Source organism: Camelina sativa, chromosome 14, assembly GCF_030686135.1.
Source record: "Camelina sativa cultivar CO46 ecotype springtype chromosome 14, ASM3068613v1".
Classification (NCBI taxonomy): Eukaryota; Viridiplantae; Streptophyta; class Magnoliopsida; order Brassicales; family Brassicaceae; genus Camelina; species Camelina sativa.
In genome coordinates, this window is record NC_141893.1 from 26,603,321 (window position 1) to 26,622,503 (window position 19,183).

The window sequence follows — 19,183 nt, forward strand, 5'->3', positions numbered from 1 at the left end:
ATCAAAGTTGAACTCAGTCTCCTTACAAAGCAACCTTGTCAATGGCTTAGCTATTTTTGAGAAATCCTTGATGAACCTTCTATAAAACCCAGCATGACCAAGAAAGCTTCTTATGTCCTTGACTGTTTTTGGGGGTTGAAGTTGAACCATGACTTCAATTTTTGCTTTGTCAACTTCAATACCCTTCTCTGAAATCTTATGACCAAGAACTATCCCTTCTTCAACCATGAAGTGACACTTTTCCCAATTCAAGACTAGATTTGTCTCCTCACATCTCTTTAAAACCCTGCATAGATTAGCAAGACAAGAAGAAAAGGAATCTCCATAGACAGAGAAGTCATCCATAAAAACTTCAACCACATCTTCAATAAGATCAGAGAAGATTGACATCATGCACCTTTGAAAGGTAGCTGGAGCATTACATAATCCAAATGGCATCCTCCTATATGCAAAGGTACCATATGGACATGCGAATGTTGTCTTCTCTTGATCATTGGGATGAATAGGAATTTGGAAAAATCCAGAATATCCATCCAAGAAACAGCAATGAGTATGATTGGCTAATCTTTCCAACATTTGATCAATAAATGGAAGAGGAAAATGATCTTTCCTAGTAGCAGAATTAAGCTTCCTATAATCAATGCACATTCTATGTCCTGTTATGGTTCTAGTGGGAATTGACTCATCATGATCATTCTTTACTACAATGATTCTTCCTTTTTTAGGGACACAGTGGACTGGTGAGACCCAAGTACTATCGGAAATAGGATAGATCACACCAGCTCCAAGCAATTTTAGAATTTCGTTTTTGACTACTTCCTTTAGGTTGGGGTTAAGCCTTCTTTGAGGTTCAATACTAGAGTAGGATTCATTTTCAAGGTGGATTCTATGCATGCAGAGACTAGGTGAAATTCCTTTAATGTCATCCAAAGTATAACCAATAGCTTTTCTAAACTTCCTTAGCTCAACAACTAGCAAATCAAGCTCTTCCCTACTCAAGTTAGCATTTACTATCACAGGATAAGTAGAGTTCTCACCTAAAAAGACGTACCTTAGCCCAGATGGGAGAGGTTTTAGCTCTACTTTTGGTGCTTTTAGTTCCGACCAGTCATCTATGGAGGACTCGGTGGTGCACTCGGTCAAGTGGTTTTGGTGCTCGGTCGAGTGTATGCTCGAGTAGGTGGTCGAGCTCTCTGTATTTGCTGTTTGAACTGACCAGACTTCCTCTCTTAATGCTGGTAACCCCTCAAAAACCTCTGGATGGTATGATTCTCTACAGGAGTCCAATATATCTTCATAGGCCTTGGTTTCTTTATGGATGAACCCTTCCTCTCCACTTTTGGTCAAAACAGTTCTAAGGTGATCTTGTTCTGCTAGCTCTTCCATCAATTCTCCTGATAATTTGTCCAACTCTTCAACCCAAAAGACTTGTCCTCCAATTGTTGGTTTCTTCATAGCCTCTACAATGTCAAATGTCATTCTGAGGTCCTCTCCCAAGTTGAGATCAATCTTCCCTTGTCTCATATCAATTATTGCTCCTGCTGTAGCCAGGAAGGGTCTCCCCAAGATCAAAAGATCTTTTGGTTCTTCATCCATTTCCAAGACTACAAAGTCTGTTGGGACTTCCACTGCTCCAACTCTAACTGGTAGATCTTCCAAAACACCATGTGGTAATCTTATTGATCTATCAGCTAAGACCAGGGATATGTTGCATGGCTTATACCTTGTAAACCCTAGGCGATTAACAACTGGTAGAGGCATTAGGCTTACTGAGGCTCCCAAATCACAAAGGCATCTATTGAAGGTTAAGGGCCCTATAGAGCAAGGTAGAGTAAAGGAACCATGATCTCTTAGCTTTTGAGGGTTCACTTGCTTTTGGATTATGCCACTACACTCAAGGCTGAGAATCACCATCCCTTGAACTTCTTTGATCCTTTCCATCACAACATCTTTCAAGAATTTTTGGTAAGGAGGGATCATCACAAAGGCATCTATTAGAGGCATCCTAAGCTCAATCTCTCTAACTTGTTTGTCAAACAATGCCTTGTATTTTTCAACCATCTGTTTCTTAAATCTTCCTGGGAAAGGTAGTGGAGGTTTGTAAGGAGGAGGAATGAACCGGACTTCTTTTTCGTTGGAGGTAACTGGCTTGATTTTCTCCTGAGAAGCTGCTCGATCGGGTACTCGATCACTTACTCGGTCGAGTGTGTGGTCGAGTGGTGCGTCGAATTCAACGGTGTTTTCATTCTGAGTCTCTTCTTGTTGAAAACCCTCCCCTTCCTGAATTCCACTATCCTCAGTGTTTGGATGTGCTCCTAATCGTGTTGGTAAGACTCTTCCACTGCGAAGATGGATAGCATTGGCAAATTCAGTAGATTGCACAATAGCTTTGCCATTGTGATGGTCATGCTTTGGGGCAGAAGCTTGTTGATTTTGCATAGTCATAATCTTGGAATTTAGTGTGTCAAACTTGGCATGAAGTTCACTGTAAATATCTTCTATCCTCTTGTTTAGCTCAGCAAATCTGTTTGATGCCTCAATCTTCCCATTGGTTTGCCCAATCAACAGTTGTTGCATCATAGCTCTTAAGTCTTGTTCCTGGCCTTGGTTAGTCTGAAACCCTGGTGGGGGACACAATTGGGGCAGGAACACCTGTTGTTGTTGCTTGGGTATATAGTTTTGTTGCTGTTGAAGTTGTTGAGGCTGTTGGGGGGGGGGGGTAGAATTGATCTTGTGGGTTAGCCACATTGTTACTCCTATAAGAGAGATTGTTATTCTTGAATCCTCCTTGGTTGTAACTTTTGAATCCTCCCTGGTTTTGCATGTAGCACAACTCAGAAAACTCTCTATCTCCTTCTTGGATTGAAGCTTCTTCTTCACCAATGAACTTGATGGTCTTTGATTGGCTTAGGAGAATCTTGTCAAGCTTCTCATTGACCATCTTTAAATCCTTCTTGTATTTGTCCTCTTGATCAGTGGAGGTGATCCTTATGGTTCTATCATAATCTTCATTATAATTACCATCTGATTGAGCAAGATTCTCTACCAACTCCCAGCCTTCTTCCACATTCTTATTGAGAAAGTTTCCATTGGAGGCTGTATCAAGTAGCATTATAATCTTGGGTAGAACTCCTCTGTACAAGTTGCTGAGCAAAGACTCATTGCTGAATCCATGGTGGGGACACTGAGTTTGGAATCCTTTAAATCTCTCCCATGCCTCACAAAAGCTTTCATTATTTCTCTGTGCAAAACCTGAGATTTCATTCCTCAACCTAGCAGTCCTTGCATTGGAGAAGAACTTGGCCAGAAAAGCTTTCTTGCATGCATCCCATGTGGTTATTGCTCCAGTAGGAAGAGTATTCTCCCAGAGATGAGCTTTGTCTCCAAGGGAAAATGGGAATAGCCTTAACTTGAAGCCATCTTCACTCACTTCATTGATTTTTGTGAGTCCACATATCCTGTCAAACTCATCAAGGTGATCTAGAGGATCCTCCATTGGCAACCCATGAAATTTGTTGGCTTGTATCATGGAGATCAATCCACTCTTGATTTCATAATTATTATTGGTAACTGCAGGAGGCACAATACCAGCTCTTTGGTTGTGTGTGCTAGGTGCATCCCCAGCACCAATGTTCCTTGCCCTTGCAGCTTGTTGATCTTGTTGCTCCATTAGCACTTGTTGTTCTTGTTCCTGATTGATTCTTGTTCTTTGTTGTCTCAGGTCCCTTGGTGGTCGGTTGATGTGATCAAGGAGTCTCTGAAGATTGTGATGACCCTTGGATCTTGTTTGCATCAACAGACTCGAGTACAGACTCGGACAGACACACGGTCGAGCGTCGGCTCGAGTCGACTGGGAGGTGAGGTCTATTTGTATCCGGCTTCTGACTCGATCACGAACTCGAGCACTCACTCGGTCGAGTGGCGGTCGAGTTGACAGTCAAGTTGGTACCTGAAACTCAATCACAAACAAGCAGTAGCAGAATTGAGATCAGTAGCGAATAAGGGGATAAAGGAACTTAATCTTAGACTAATATAGACCCTAATTGTCACAAATAAACACTCAAATGTGCAACGGCGCCAAATTGAAACTCGTATCTTTCATTGTGTGTGTGTGAAATGGAATTTGAATGAATGATATGATGATGAACAATGGTGAAAGCAGGGTGTTTCAATTCCCCTTATGCAATTGTAGTATAAGAGGTATCAATCATAAATGAGTGAATGCAAGCAATCAGGGTGTGCAATACTTGTCTAAGTTAAGCCAATTATAGAGGGTGTTTGTCACTAACAACCTATTGCAGAATGTAAAATGCAGAATGTAAAAGCTGAATGGACAAGATACTAAATGTAATGGAACAGAATGATTATGACAATAATGAAACTAGAACAGAGATCAAACTATAGTAATGCATGTAATGAACTAATGCAAGGAAAGTAATGAACAGGAAACTAAATGAATGCAACAAAAATGCAACTAGAATGAAATAAGAAACAAGACAGGACAGACACAAATCATAAACAAGAGTTCTGGGAATGAACTCGAGCAAGCACTCGATCGAGTGTAGATCGAGTGCAGGGTCGAGCTGGACAAAAACGTAAGACAGAGCAATGCAGACAAAACAGAGCAAAACAAAAGTAAATAAAACAACGATCAAACAACAGGAATTAGACTAAGAAATCAATAGACAAGGAAGGTCTTAGGGATGGATTCATGGGTTGAACTTAGATTGTGGTTATCTAACTTGATCAACAAACCTCAATAAACATGAGCTAATCTCTAAGAACATGTTAATCCACTCTCATGACAAAAACAATCAAGCTCATATATTTCTAGACTTGTTCTCACAAAGTAAAGAATCTATACAAGCAAGCATTAAGAAATATGTCAAGAATCAAACAAGACTTCTAATCTCTTAGCAAGCCTAATGATAATCTCTATATCTAGCCTTATCTATGCACCTTAGACATTGGTGTGATGCTAAGAAGCTTGAGATCAAACCCTACCCTCTCAGTTATAGGATCAGCATTAAGAACATCTAGCCTAGAATAGATCTACAACAATCAAGCTTAACCAAATCAAATAACCACAACATCCATCCAGCCTAAACCATCCTTAAGAGCTAAGGAAACTACTCACAATCACACATGATGAACAGCAAAGTCATAAACCCAGAAAAACACGAAACTTGCATGATTAGAAAGATAAAACAAAGATCTACAATATTGGAGAAGGAATCAAACTCGAATTCTTGATACTTGGAAAGTTATGAAATAAACAAGTATGAAGAATCTTGTGTTTTCTCCTTCAAAAGAGGTACAAGATCTAAGAAAATAAAAGTGCAAAAAGCATAAATTCCCAAAAGAGTAAAATACTAGGTTTGAGAATATCTAAAAAGCTGCCCTCTTGTGGCTGCAGGGTAAAAGGTCCTTAAATAGGAAAAAGGAGGGGAAGCCGTAAAAATGCTAAAAGACAAAATAGCCAGGCGGTTGGCCAACTCGACCCGGTGCTCGATCGAGTGACCGGTCGAGTTGGGTTTTCTTGTGCTCCTTCCACTCGGTCGAGTCACTCTCAGCACACGGTCGAGTGTCTGGTCGAGTGGGCAGTCAAGTGGGACTCCGGACCTTGGTTCTCCAGCCTTAACTCCTTTGCTTTCTCCTCATGATTGCTTCACTTCTCCTCAACATTGCTTCCATGCTCCTTAGGCTCCAAAATCACCTGTTTATGCAAGAAAAGATGCAAATGCAATGCAACTACACTCTAATGCAAGAACAATCCTAAAACTATGCAATAATGGTCAAAAAGGATATCAAAGGATGCAAAAGATGTGAATATATTAAGAGAAAACAGAGTAAAATATGTGAACATCAATTACGTATAGTTCCACTTGTAATTCGAAAAACATGCTCTTTCATCACATAATCAAATTTTGCTAGCATCTCTACTAATCCTAAAAAATTGCCATTACTATGTTGATATAATTTATCATTTGATACAAAAAATGCCAAATTATACTTTGCAAGATATTTTACAATTTCAATAATTCTATCTAATACATTTTCCAATATTCTTTTTCTTTCTTAAACTGTTCTAGAGCAACTTTGTCAATTGTCTCACTTTTTTCAAGTCTAAAGTGTAATTCAACCCAAGATGTCATATTAAGTATATGTTCTTTACTATTTTCATGCTCATGTAATCTAACAAATATATGAGTCCAATCCGAAAAACCTCCCTTTGCTAATTGAATTTTCCGATTACCTTTCTAATTCTTTTGAATAGACTAGCCACTTTCTTTCACTTTTTTCTCCATGTGATAATACTTTATTGTAGCAAGATGAAACAAATCTTCTATGAACCTTGTTTTTAGGACCTTGGACAATAGATAAATATGTTTTTGGTCCACTAATTGCAAAAGTTGAAATCATTTTTGAATCAAGCATATCCCAATTTCTTGGATCATAGATATCAAAAGCACTAAAAACACCAACATCATCAAAATTTTCATGCACTTCATGAACATCATCTACTACTTCTATATTATTTATATTATTGTTATCCTCATGAACATTTGAACAACCAATATCATCAAATTTTTCTTTCTCATGCGTTTTTTTAACAATGAATTTATCCAAAACTCCTTTTTGAGTTTGAATAAATTGTTCTATATGTTTTTTTTCCCTTTTTTCACGGTCAGACATTTTAACACAGATTTAACCAAAACTCAAAAAAATGACGAAATACAAAAATCTAACTAAAATTGAAATTGATAGAACCTCGATAATGAAGGCAAGACAAGGAATATATAATTGGAGCTTGGAGTCCGCTTATAGCTTTTAGAAATCCCACGATTACTTACTGGAGTTGAGGAATTTTGAGATATTAGCACATAGAATTGATTGGAGAAGAAGGATAAAGCGATTGATACAGGGAATTTTCATGATAACGAAAAATCAGTGGAAAACTCATGAATATATATAACTCGATAAAATAACTGATTTATAAAGACCCAAATTCGAAATTTGTAACGGCTATTAAGAGAAAAATAAACGACTTACCCATCAGATAATTAAGAGCACCAGATTAAGAGGAAAATAAAGCTGCAGCGACATATTTTGGGACTGTTGAGAACTGAGAAAGAGGTGAGACAGCGTGAGATTGTATCAAAAGAGGAAAGGAAGCAACAATAGTTAGTTTTAGATTTAGTATTATTTCATTGAGCCTTAAATTTATTGGGCCGTAATTTTTGTGGTCCATGTGCAAATGCACTTATTGCACTGGTCAATCGACGGGCCTGCCTAGGATGAGCGCGTTGACCACCAATCCATGATAGATCTTTGAAGCCAATCGGTTCCTAGGAAACCAAAACCCAGAAAAAACAAAAAATATTCAGCGATGGAGCGTTAACCCCCATTGTTCAACTAAGCTATCACTAGAATGAAAAATCTATATGACAATCAAAATCAGACATCAACATCAACAACATATTACCATTTTTCCAGAATCCTTCTCTGGTATGAAGTAGCAAGAGGACAACTTTTGTACAACACTTTTCAATTTCCCAGATGTATATATGAAGCAGCAAGAGGACAACTTTATGTCGCCCAAAACCATCAATTACACAGAAAAGCACAGCTCAAGAAGAATCAATTAACACAAATTAGTTTAGACTAACTTTTTTGTGAATTTATTCTCAAAGTGAACAACTTTTACCTAGCTATTATCATAGCTTTTTTTATAGATAGAAAAAGCAAGCAGAATCCAAGTTTTTCTAGGATCAAACGAGATTTGAGAACTTACCTTTTTATCGTCTCATCGGATGCTCCTTTCGATGGTTCATGTTTCGGAGGAAAATATGTATCCTAAATGGAGTGACGACGAGGAGAAGGATCCGGCGCTAGACAACTTGATAACTGATCTTGGCCATCATTGTTTACCTTTAAATGTTTAGAAAGTTGAGAAAACAGTGACCATGGGAAGAAAAAAACGGAAAGCTAAAGAAAATAAGAATGGCGAGAGTCGAAGCAGTGATAAGAAATTGAAAATGAAATCGGGTTACTCAATTGATGAAGAAGGAGAAAAAGATGTAAACAAGAAGGAAAAGAAAGGCAAGGAACATATGGAAGTTAGTTATTTATTCATTTGCATATTAATGTTAGTTTTCTAAGTTATTATTGAAAATTCTATTTACTATATAGTAACAAATAAATGATTGTAGGATGTTGAAGATGAGAGAAAAGGCTTATAGGATATTTGGAAGAAGATAGAAAAAAATGAATGGGACTATTACCGACTTGGGAAAGAATTTAATCAGTAGAATGGATGTTTTAGAAGGTAAATTCGAATCTTTTGTTGAGAAGAGAATGAGTGTCTTAGATGAGAAGCTTATTGATAGAATTAAAATGGTGGAGGTAGATTTGAAAGGAGTGAAAGAGTCAAAACCCACTGTTGTCCCACATGATTCAACTTCAAACAACAATGAAGAGGATGAGGCACATAGTCATCAACCAATAAGTTATATTTCGGTTTTTTGATATTTTAATATGATTTTCTTTCTCATCTTACTTATTCATATTTTGTTGTCTTGGATGGTAGAGATGAAACAGACTTCGAATGATGAATTTCCAGTCCCTCGAGTGCATTTGCTTGTAATGTAACACATGGGCGCTGCCATGACTATGTTCCGCAAAAGGTTCATTATCCTTCTCAGTACCCTAACCAACGCATAGCCTTCTTGGATCAAGATATGCTCTCATCACTATTGAAATATTACGACCAGTTTTTAATTTCACGAAGAAATTTCTTGTTCAGAGACATGTACTTGGATCAATTCAATGGTAGAGCTCCTGTTGACTCGCAGACTAACAAGAAGTGGCACATTCATGTTGATCATTTATACGCTTGCCTTTTTGTCAACCACAATCATTGGGAGACTCTGGATATTGATTTGCCAGCTAAAACAATATACGTGTATAACAACATTCTAACCTTGGTGAAGGATTCTGATTTGGTTAAAGAATGCATTGCACTTAGGCGAATGATCCCTGCATTGTTAAGCCAACCAATTCCTCCATAGGTTCGTAAGAAGAGCTATGCCATGCTAAAGGTGAAACGAGTGACACAAGGTTTGTCATTGAATGAAGATCTAGGTGATTGTGGTATGTTTGCTCTAAAGTACATTAAATGCTTGGCTCTTGGGATAAAATTTGATGGGATATGCGATAGGAACATCCCGACGATACAGATAAAACTTGCATGTGAGTTATTTGATGAAGTTGGTGAGGGTCTCATACATCATATGTCTAGCACTTTTCCTCATGCTAAAGATTTTGTAATACCTCACTTCATTGATGAATCCCTCACTTCATTGATGAGTGAGGGATAGTTTAGGATAGTTTGTGTTTTTGTAGAATTATATGTGTACTTGTATTTATTTTTTTCCTTTGGTTTAAAACCTTCACTTGGACGTGTCTTTTGTTTTTCTTTTGGTTCATTTCATATATTATAGTTTAACGATTGTTGAACTTATATGTGTGTACTTGTATCTATTTCTAACGATTATGTCCTCTAAACAATGTTCTCCTCTAAACAATGTGATTGTCGAATTTAAAAAAAAAATCAAGAGTGATACTTAGTAGTTATTACAAAGGGCAAAAAAAAAAGCTAAAACTGAAACTCTACTTACTACATGTCTTTCAATTATGTCCTACTTGATTGCAATTATCACAAGTGTATTGTTTTCTTGGATTTTTCTTTTCCATCGTAATCTCCAATGCAAACTTCATTCTTGAATTCTTTAGGTATTGATGGTAAAGCAACCTTGGTCACAACTTATTCAGGAACTGGTGTAGCAAAATCTCTTGGCATGATGGCAGTTGCATAGGAATCACACAAGTAGCTTCTACGAAAATAAGAATGACATATCGATATTCGAGATATTTTCCTATTTTCACAAGCAGCAATCGCGTGTGCACAAGGTTATATATTATTATCATATATATCAACTTTTTGAACTGTTATAAACAATACTTTCATATACAAACTCATATGATCATCATATATTCTACTGGGTTATTAAAACTTCAATTCAATTGAACTCCTTTCATATAAAAGATCTATTTGTATTTTAAGCCCAAATATTCTTTTACATACAATTTTCCAAATCTTATACATAGGAGTTATTCATACTCTCTTTGTAAGTTGTCTCTTTCAACTCTTTTTTTTAATATGGTACTACAAGAAAACAAAGTTTTATAAACGTTTGGTGGAATTTGCTAACAGTTTTTAGGTTAATATTTTATTTATTAAAATAATAGTTGAGGAAATAAAAAAGGATATGTTGAAATTCTTTTTATATTAAATTCCCGTATTTGTACTGTATATACATACATCAAGGTGGTCCACCAGATTTGGTAAAATTCGACCGGACATTAGTCCGGTTAAGATCTTAAAAACAACGTTAAATAAATTAGCAAAGCTTATAACCAACTAAAGAGATCCGTTTAATTGCGTCTGATTCGGATGCGCACTACTCTACCACCAAAGAGTCAAACACACTCTGAAATCAGCTCTTTTGCCTAATTCTCCCCAAACACAATTCTCAATATTTGTCGCCGGAACAAAAAAAAAAAAAAGAAAAAAATTCTCAGACTCCTCCTTCCTCCGGTTCCGGTAGCTTAAAACTATGGCGTCGGATCTTCCGTGCTGTGGAACCACGTTCTGGTTCTACCTCGTGATTATCATATCTCTTGTAGCGTTCGCTGGGTTGATGGCTGGTTTAACACTTGGTCTCATGTCTCTTGGTTTAGTCGACCTCGAAGTTCTCATCAAATCTGGTCGTCCTCAAGATCGAATCAACGCCGGTTAGAGTTTTAGAACTCAATTTTTTTGTTTGATTTGGAATTGGAAAAGAAAAAAAAAATCAGCTCTCTGTTTCGCTGAATTGTGATTTGAGAAGTTATGAATTGGTTTTGCTTTAGGTAAGATATTCCCAGTCGTGAAGAATCAGCATCTTTTGCTCTGTACTCTTTTGATCGGAAACTCTATGGCTATGGAGGTAATAAGAGATTCCATGGAGAGACTTGTTTGTATATATGGTTATGATGATGATGATGATGATCTCTGTTTTATGTTTTTGATTGTAGGCTCTGCCGATATTTTTGGATAAAATTGTGCCTCCATGGATTGCTATTCTTCTATCAGTGACTCTTATACTCGTGTTTGGAGAGGTTTCCACATCTGTTTCGTTTCGATATAAGTAAATTTTTCATTTGTATAACTTTGTGATCATAGTTGAGTATCTGTAGATCATGCCACAAGCAGTTTGCACTCGATATGGACTCAAGGTTGGAGCGATAATGGCTCCTTTTGTCCGTGTTCTTCTTGTACTATTCTTCCCCATTTCATATCCAATCAGCAAGGTATAGCCACTGGAATTGTTGCTTCAGGCTATTCATTCAAATGTTTCTCAATTCTGATGAAGATTGTTGCTTCAGGTTCTTGATTGGATGTTGGGTAAGGGACATGGTGTTCTTTTACGTAGAGCTGAGTTGAAGACATTTGTGACTTTCCATGGAAATGAGGTATGCAGCTAACTTAGGTATATGTCAATGACTCAATAGTTCTAGGAATGTGGATGAACCGTGGTGTCTCCTACAGCCAACCTTCCTGACTTATATTTGTACGTAATTCTTGTCTTATTAGGCTGGGAAAGGTGGAGTTCTAACAAACGATGAGACTTCTATCATCACAGGTGCACTTGAATTAACTGAAAAGACGGCAAAAGACGCAATGACTCCCATATCGAATGCTTTTTCCCTTGATCTTGATACCAATCTTAATTTGTGGGTTTTCCTTTATCTTCTGTTTCCTTTGATCTTCTCTTCTAGATATACGCTTGGATATTTTGGACTTATAATTTGCTGTCATTTACAATACAGGGAAACCTTGAATACAATAATGTCAGTTGGTCATAGCAGAGTTCCCGTTTACTTCAGAAACCCCACACATATAATTGGGCTCATTCTGGTACTTACCTTTCATATTTCTCACTCTATTATTTTTGCATAGTTGGTGTTTCTGTATGTTTGGTATTCGAAGTAAACTGTATTGTCGAGCTTAAATTTAACTATTTAAGCCAATGTGTAGCCTAGGTTTAACAAGAGAGGAGTTTCCAGATATTAAAGAGTAGTTACATATAAAGAGTATGACCTTCTCATTCACAGATTGTAATGTCTCGTTATGCTTGTACAGGTTAAAAATCTCTTGGCAGTTGATGCTAGAAAAGAAGTTCCTCTTAGAAAAATGTCCATGAGAAAAATTCCGCGGTAAATGACGCTCTCTAATGTTTAATTTTTGTTGACATAGTTTACGGCCAGGAACTTTCTTGACACAGTTCTATTTGCATTTTTTCTTTGTGTACAGTGTCTCTGAGACAATGCCACTGTACGATATCCTAAACGAGTTCCAGAAGGGTCACAGTCACATAGCAGTTGTCTACAAGGATCTTGACGAGCAGGAGCAATCTCCCGAAACAAGCGAAAATGGTATTGAGCGCAGAAAGAACAAGAAAACAAAAGATGAACTTTTCAAGGACAGTTGTAGGAAACCAAAAGCTCAGTTTGAGGTATCAGAGAAGGAAGGTACGATGTTGGCATGACTTAGCGACTTTCCATAGATAAACATGAAAACACATGTTAGCTCAATGTTTGTTTGGAATTCAGTATTCAAAATTCAAACTGGAGATGCAAAATCCGGCAAGAGCGAGAACGGTGAAGAGCAGCAGGTGAAAACGAGTTTATTGGCTGCTCCAGCTAAGAAGCGACATAGAGGCTGTTCGTTCTGCATTTTGGATATTGAGAATACCCCCATACCTGATTTCCCTACCAATGAAGAAGTTGTAGGAGTTATCACCATGGAGGACGTTATCGAAGAGCTTCTTCAGGTAACTGAATCCGAATCATAAGCATCTGCCTTATGTGTTAATGTGGCTAAATGTGTTGGCTCTGATTTCAGGAAGAGATCCTTGACGAAACTGATGAATATGTGAACATCCACAATAGGATCAGAGTCAACATGCATGCTTCTCAGGAGAATTTACCAAGCGTAACCTCAATCACGCAATCGTCATCCGGCTCTAGTAGTCCCAACCGAACTTCCCATTTGGCCACACCAGATTCGAGTCCTACAACAAAGCTTTCAGATTCAAGTTTTACAACAAAGCCTTCAGCTTCAAGTCCTACAACAAAGCCTTCAGGTTCGAGTCCTACAACAAAGCCTTCAGATTCAAGTCTTTCTTAAGTTTATATGAGTGAGGATATATTAGTTACATGATTTCAAAAGAAAGAAAAAAGGTTGAAGCTGAAGCAGCTTTACTTACTTAATTAACACTACATATTTCTTTGGTAAAGTTTTGGTCTTTGAGATAAGGACTCCGAATGGGTTACCAAAATACCTTGTACAAAAAATTACGCTTTCGGATCTGATTGTAAAAAAAAAATTACGCTTTCGGATCTATCAGCTTTGGTCCGTATAGAGTATACTATTCGGAGCCATAGTCACTTTTCGTTGTATGGGAAATTAGTTTGATGTAAATTTCATGGAAGATATTTGAATAAAATGAACAAAATTTATGTTCCACACAGTATTTGAATTCACTTACATAGACTCGTGGCACATAATACTGTTAAGTTGGCCTAGCGCCAAACTGAGAACTACCTGGACCAGATATACCACAGTGATCTGACTTTTTTGAATGGGTAAAAATCATAGTAATCGGGTATGTGAATCTTAATTGACTAGCCTCACTTTTTTTATTTATGACACATGACCGTTCTTGACAAAACCAACTGAAATTTTTTTGACCGTACACAAAAAACCAACACACAAGTAATGTGAACTACTAGTGTCACTCCACCCGTAATTGCAAGCACTTTGTGGTAATTGTAAGAAATTAAACGTTCACTCATTAGCTTTCAAAGTATGTGTTATGCTCAAAGAACAAATTATAAAAACCACTGTCAAATAAAATAAATTAATGCATATGAAAAAAATATTATCCTCATAATCACCAACGAAAAAGAAATTAGTGGGAACAGTTTTAATTCAGTTAAACATTATAACACTATATGTTGTGAGCCAGAAAATATTCAGTATATACCATAAGACTCTATAGGCGAAGCCAACGATGACGATGGAGATGGCGGCAAGCTCACCTAGACTGCCAGCGAACGCCTGAGTGATGATCGAGTTTATCTCAAATATATTTTATACGCATTCCAATATATTTCATATCTTTCACGACTCAGTTTATCTCGTTTTATATGTTATATATATATACTAGATAAGGCTCGCGTTAATACGCTAGAAAAACAATAAATAAATCGATAATAACTCAAATATGAGTGATAATCTATACATTTTGATGATTTTTTTAAAAACGAATTTGAAATTCACTATATCTATTTCTAATACAATTTAACTATTTGTACCATCATAATAAACCATATTTTAATTTCTACGTACTTTATCTTAAATAGTTACAAACTTATATTAAACACAATCTATGCATCTTAGTCTATATCATAATAAAAAGTATAATATTTGAGAATTAACAAAAAATAATTGTTAAAAAAAAAGAAAACCACTAATTTTTTTAGAAAACCAACATTGGCTAAGATATTTTTATATATATCCTAAGTAATAATTTACCTCTTGTCAAGAAAAGTTAAAAAAAAATATATGCATAATACGTCAACATATGCTTTGAGTTACATAAACACACATATATATATATATGGATTAGCTTGGTCTCATAATAAAAATATTGAAAATATGGGATCGTTTGTACAATTTTTGTGTAGTTTTACTTTATAATATAAAACATCATCATAAGAATAATACAACCTCGTAAGAAAAATAACAATAGCTTAACCAATATAACAAAGTTGAAGAAATTACATTGTTAGGTGAGAAAATATTAGATAGTTTAGTTATTGGATAGAGATGAGTCTTTATTATCCTTTTTCTTTTAGGAATAATAATTAATTATTAAATATAATATATGAATTAATTGTATATCCTTAATCCATTTTCCCTTTTTAAGAATAAAGGTAATCCTTTTCCTTGTAGAATTAGTAACTTAATTAAAATTAGGGGATTTTCAAAAATACCCCTTTTCCTATGTCACTTTTTAAAAATACCTTTTCATGTTGGTCATTTTCAAAAATACCCATTTTCTATGAATAAAATCACTAAATTCTAAACCCTAAACTCCAAATACTAAACCCTAACCCCTCAAAAATATATCCTAAATGTAAAATGAGAACCCAAACCTAAAAACAAAAATCTAAAAATTAATTTAACATATGGAAATTATGTAAAAGAGGGTAAAAATGAAAATGTTCAAAAAAAGGGTATTTTTGAAAAGGGGTATCCCAAAAAGGGTATTTTTAACAAATTCTCTTAAAATTACTACCTAATCCTTTTTTTTTTGAAAGTATATATTTATTTTTAAAAATTACAATTTTAAATTTTTTAAACACATATTTTTTTTTATACGTATTAAAATGAGAATTTGTTAGAAATGCCTTTTTTGAGATACCTCTTTTCAAAAAGGGGATTTTTAAAAATACCTCTTTTTCTATGTCAATTTTTAAAAATACCCTTTAATGTTGTCTATTTTCAAAAATACATCTTTTCTATGTATAAAACAACTAAATTCTAAGCCTTAAACTCCGAATACTAAACCCTAACCCCTCAAAACTATATCCTGAATGTAAAATAGAGAGCCCAAATCTAAAACAAATTCTAAAAAATAATTTAACATAATGCAATTGTGTAAAAGAGGGTAAAAAGAAAAATGTTAAAAAAATGGTATTTTTGAAAAGGGGTAACACAAAAGGGGTATTGCTAATAAATTCTCTTTCAAAAATACTATTTTCTTGAACATTTTCATTTTTGCTCACTTTTACACAATTACAATATGTTAAATTAATTTTTAATTTTTTTTTAGGTTTGAATTCTCTATATTACATTTAGGGTATAGTTTTGAGGGAGTAGGATTTAGTGTTTGCTGTTAGGGCTTAGAATTTAATCATTTTTTTTGTCAACCATTGGGCCACAACAAGCTGGCCCATTAGCCAAATCCATACATTCGTAGGGAGCAGGACTCGATCCCTGGTGTGATGGTGCCTTGTGCATTAAGGACTTACCATTGACCACTGCACGAATTTAATCATTTTATACATAGAAAATAGTATTTTTTAAAATGGACAACATGAAAGGGTATTTTTGAAAAGTAATATTGGAAAAGAATCAAAATAAACTTTTTACATGTTTAAATTACATTATTCAAAAACAAACTTCTTATATACATATTTGAATTATGTTTCTATATTTTAAAAATGTTTAAATTTATATGTTTTTATAATTATATTTTTAAAATATAAAACATTAATTTTCTTATATACATATAAGATTTAAATTTTAACGTTTTATGAATTTTTAATTTTATGATTTTTTGTAATTTATTAAAAATTTACAAACGAATTTTGTTGTTTTTATACATATTAGAGTTATCTTTTTAAAAACTTGTAGAAAATAATTATTTTCTCATAATTATCTTTATACTTTAAAAAAAATTGTTAAAAACTTAAAACTAAGTTTTTGTTTTCTACATAACAAAATCTCTAATCGTTAAAATTGACATATGTCACAATCTTGTGAGTTACTAATTTGAAAACCAAACTTTATATACATATCATTTACCTCATATTCTTGATAACGAATGAAATTGTTACCTAGGATACAAGATTGTTAATATATATATATAAAGGCAACTAACATGTTTCAAGGATACCATGAAAAAATCATACATTTCAACCAGGAAAACAAAGAAGTAAAAAACATGTGTTGGTAATATGAATATTACTATTTGAAGTAGAAGAGTCAATATGGTTGGCTTCGATATTAACTCTAAGGAACAAAGAATTGTGTGTTAGTAAGTAATATAGTAAACAACGAATGATCTACCCAAACTTGAAGAGTCCACCCAAACATTATGGTATCTTAGTTAAATGTTGTTAGAGATGACTTATTTAAAAGACTTCTTTTCTTTGGTTATGTTTTTGGTGTTCGAGAGTGAGTCGCAAGGCACAACTAAATGTGTTGCACTGTCTTTTTGTTTTCTAATTTTTATATACATAAATACTTTTTTTTTTCATGCTGTAAACAACAAGTTTCAGTTAAATAAAAAATTATATTTAGTTAGTTCTTTGTCTTCCTTAAAATATGAGGAATCAATATTTTAACAGAGATCAATAGATTCTTTGTACGTAAAGAAAGGGGTTATAATCTTTTACCAAAAAAAAAAAAAGTTCATACTAATCTTTTTCATCAAACAAATCGATGTTGCATTTCATCACAAAACACACACTACAAGAAAACAGGCAATTTACGACTGCATTTATAGTCGCTTAGTAGTCGCTATTTCAGAAATTACGACTACGTTACGACTAATCATTGTTGTCGTAAAACGTTAGTCGATAAGAAATTCAGTCGTAATTTAGTCGGTAAATAGCGACTCCGTTACGACTAACCCACGTAGTCGTAAAAGTTTACGACTGTTTTGTGACTAAGTTACGATTAATAAAACTGTGAACAGTTGTTGTGTACAGGTAGTCGTAAAGTAGTCAGTAGACATTTACTTCTATTTGCTGACAGTTTAACGATTAATGCGATGTGAAGAAGATTAGTTTGAGAATAGTTGTGATATAGTCGTTAAATTTAGCGACTACGTGGCTACTACGTGACGACTATTTGACGATTGTGTTGCAACTATTTGACAACTGTGTTGCGACTATGTAAAGCCAGATTTAATGACTATTTGAAGACTATAGGGGTTAAAAACCAGAATCTTTTCATTTTTGTTTTGTTTATAATTCGAATTTATAATCAAAGAAAGCCCTAAAATTTGCATTTTTAATTACCAAAAGTTAACCATAATTGTATTTAGTACACCACATTAGCAGTAACAAAAAGAGAGAACCATATTTATAACAACCAAAAGAGAGAACCAGAATGATAAATCCTAAAACTATGATTCTCTTAAGTGACAAGGAACACCACATCATCCCAAAGTGTCAAGTTCATTAGAGTAAGAAATAGAGAGAGTTAAGTAGCCTAAGAATTAACCTAAGGAGGAGATGCTCTTTATGTAGGAGGGTTGATGGATGCATCACTTGATTCAGACTCATGGAATTCGACAAAGGCCGGATCAAGTTTGCTCATGAACTTTTCCAAGCGCTCTATCTTCTTCTGTTGCTCAGCCACAACTTTGGAATGTTCTGCTTCACGAGCAGCAATCTCAGCATCACGTTTTGTATTATAGGCACCTTGTTCTTCAATGATACGATGAGCTTCCTTCATTTGCTCTTGCAATGCTACAAACGATGACGACTGTCCTTGTTGATGATAGTTGTTGCCATTGAGAAGATCCTGAAGATGATCCTTGAGGCTTCCGAGCCCAAAAATATTACCTCGTTAATCCTTCTCAGTGAACTGAGAAAAGAAAAGGTGAAACTGTAAATAGAGAATATGAAAGTTAAAGACTCTTTAAATATAGATTGTGAGAAATGTAACTTTACCTGAAGAAAGATGGCGGTATAATCTTCTGCTGTGAGCTCCTGAACTCGTGAAGGATCTGACTCGATCTCATATAGCTTAGCTTGTAAGTTTTTCTCATAAGTTGTAAAGATCTTCTTGGCCTTGCGATCGACATACGTACCATCTGGCTTTGTATGAGTCTCTTTGAAAACCTCACCAAGACTCACTGGTCTCCCAAGTTTATCTTCCTGGAATGTTACAAAAACAAAGAAAAGGGTTAAGACATAAGTTTAAGTTGCAAAGGTGTAAGAAGAAAACATAAGTTACTCAACAAGCCTTGTTTGACTTGTTGATACGATGTTGGCCCAGATAAGTGCATGTGAGGACCGAGACCATTACGGTCTGACATGCGAGCTTTGGAATAGATTCAACTCCTTTCTTGTGCTTCTTCAGTCTCCCACTGAGTAACCATTATTTTCCACAGGTCACCCTCGATCCATTTAGGTCGCACTCGACTAGTCCTAACGTCACTAACCATGTTTTTCATCCGTCGTTGGCATATATCATAGAAATACTCTTGCATTG

General features: G+C 35.1%; 1 protein-coding gene and 1 non-coding gene across 2 annotated transcripts; both read left to right on the forward strand.

Moving 5' to 3' along the window:
- The first annotated feature begins 3,167 nt into the window (after nucleotides 1-3,167).
- Nucleotides 3,168-3,274, forward strand: LOC147928665 (small nucleolar RNA R71). Its single transcript, XR_015581059.1, has one exon. It is a non-coding gene; the product is annotated as a small nucleolar RNA R71 (small nucleolar RNA).
- A 7,191-nt stretch (nucleotides 3,275-10,465) lies between these two features.
- Nucleotides 10,466-13,633, forward strand: LOC104742249 (DUF21 domain-containing protein At1g47330). Its single transcript, XM_010463233.3, has 11 exons — nucleotides 10,466-10,857; nucleotides 10,975-11,051; nucleotides 11,140-11,223; nucleotides 11,302-11,415; nucleotides 11,491-11,577; nucleotides 11,699-11,838; nucleotides 11,935-12,022; nucleotides 12,248-12,321; nucleotides 12,419-12,636; nucleotides 12,718-12,938; nucleotides 13,010-13,633. Exons 1-11 carry the CDS (start codon nucleotides 10,680-10,682, stop codon nucleotides 13,292-13,294), a joined length of 1,566 nt encoding a protein of 521 aa, XP_010461535.2. The 5' UTR covers nucleotides 10,466-10,679; the 3' UTR covers nucleotides 13,295-13,633.
- The last annotated feature ends 5,550 nt before the right edge of the window (nucleotides 13,634-19,183 follow it).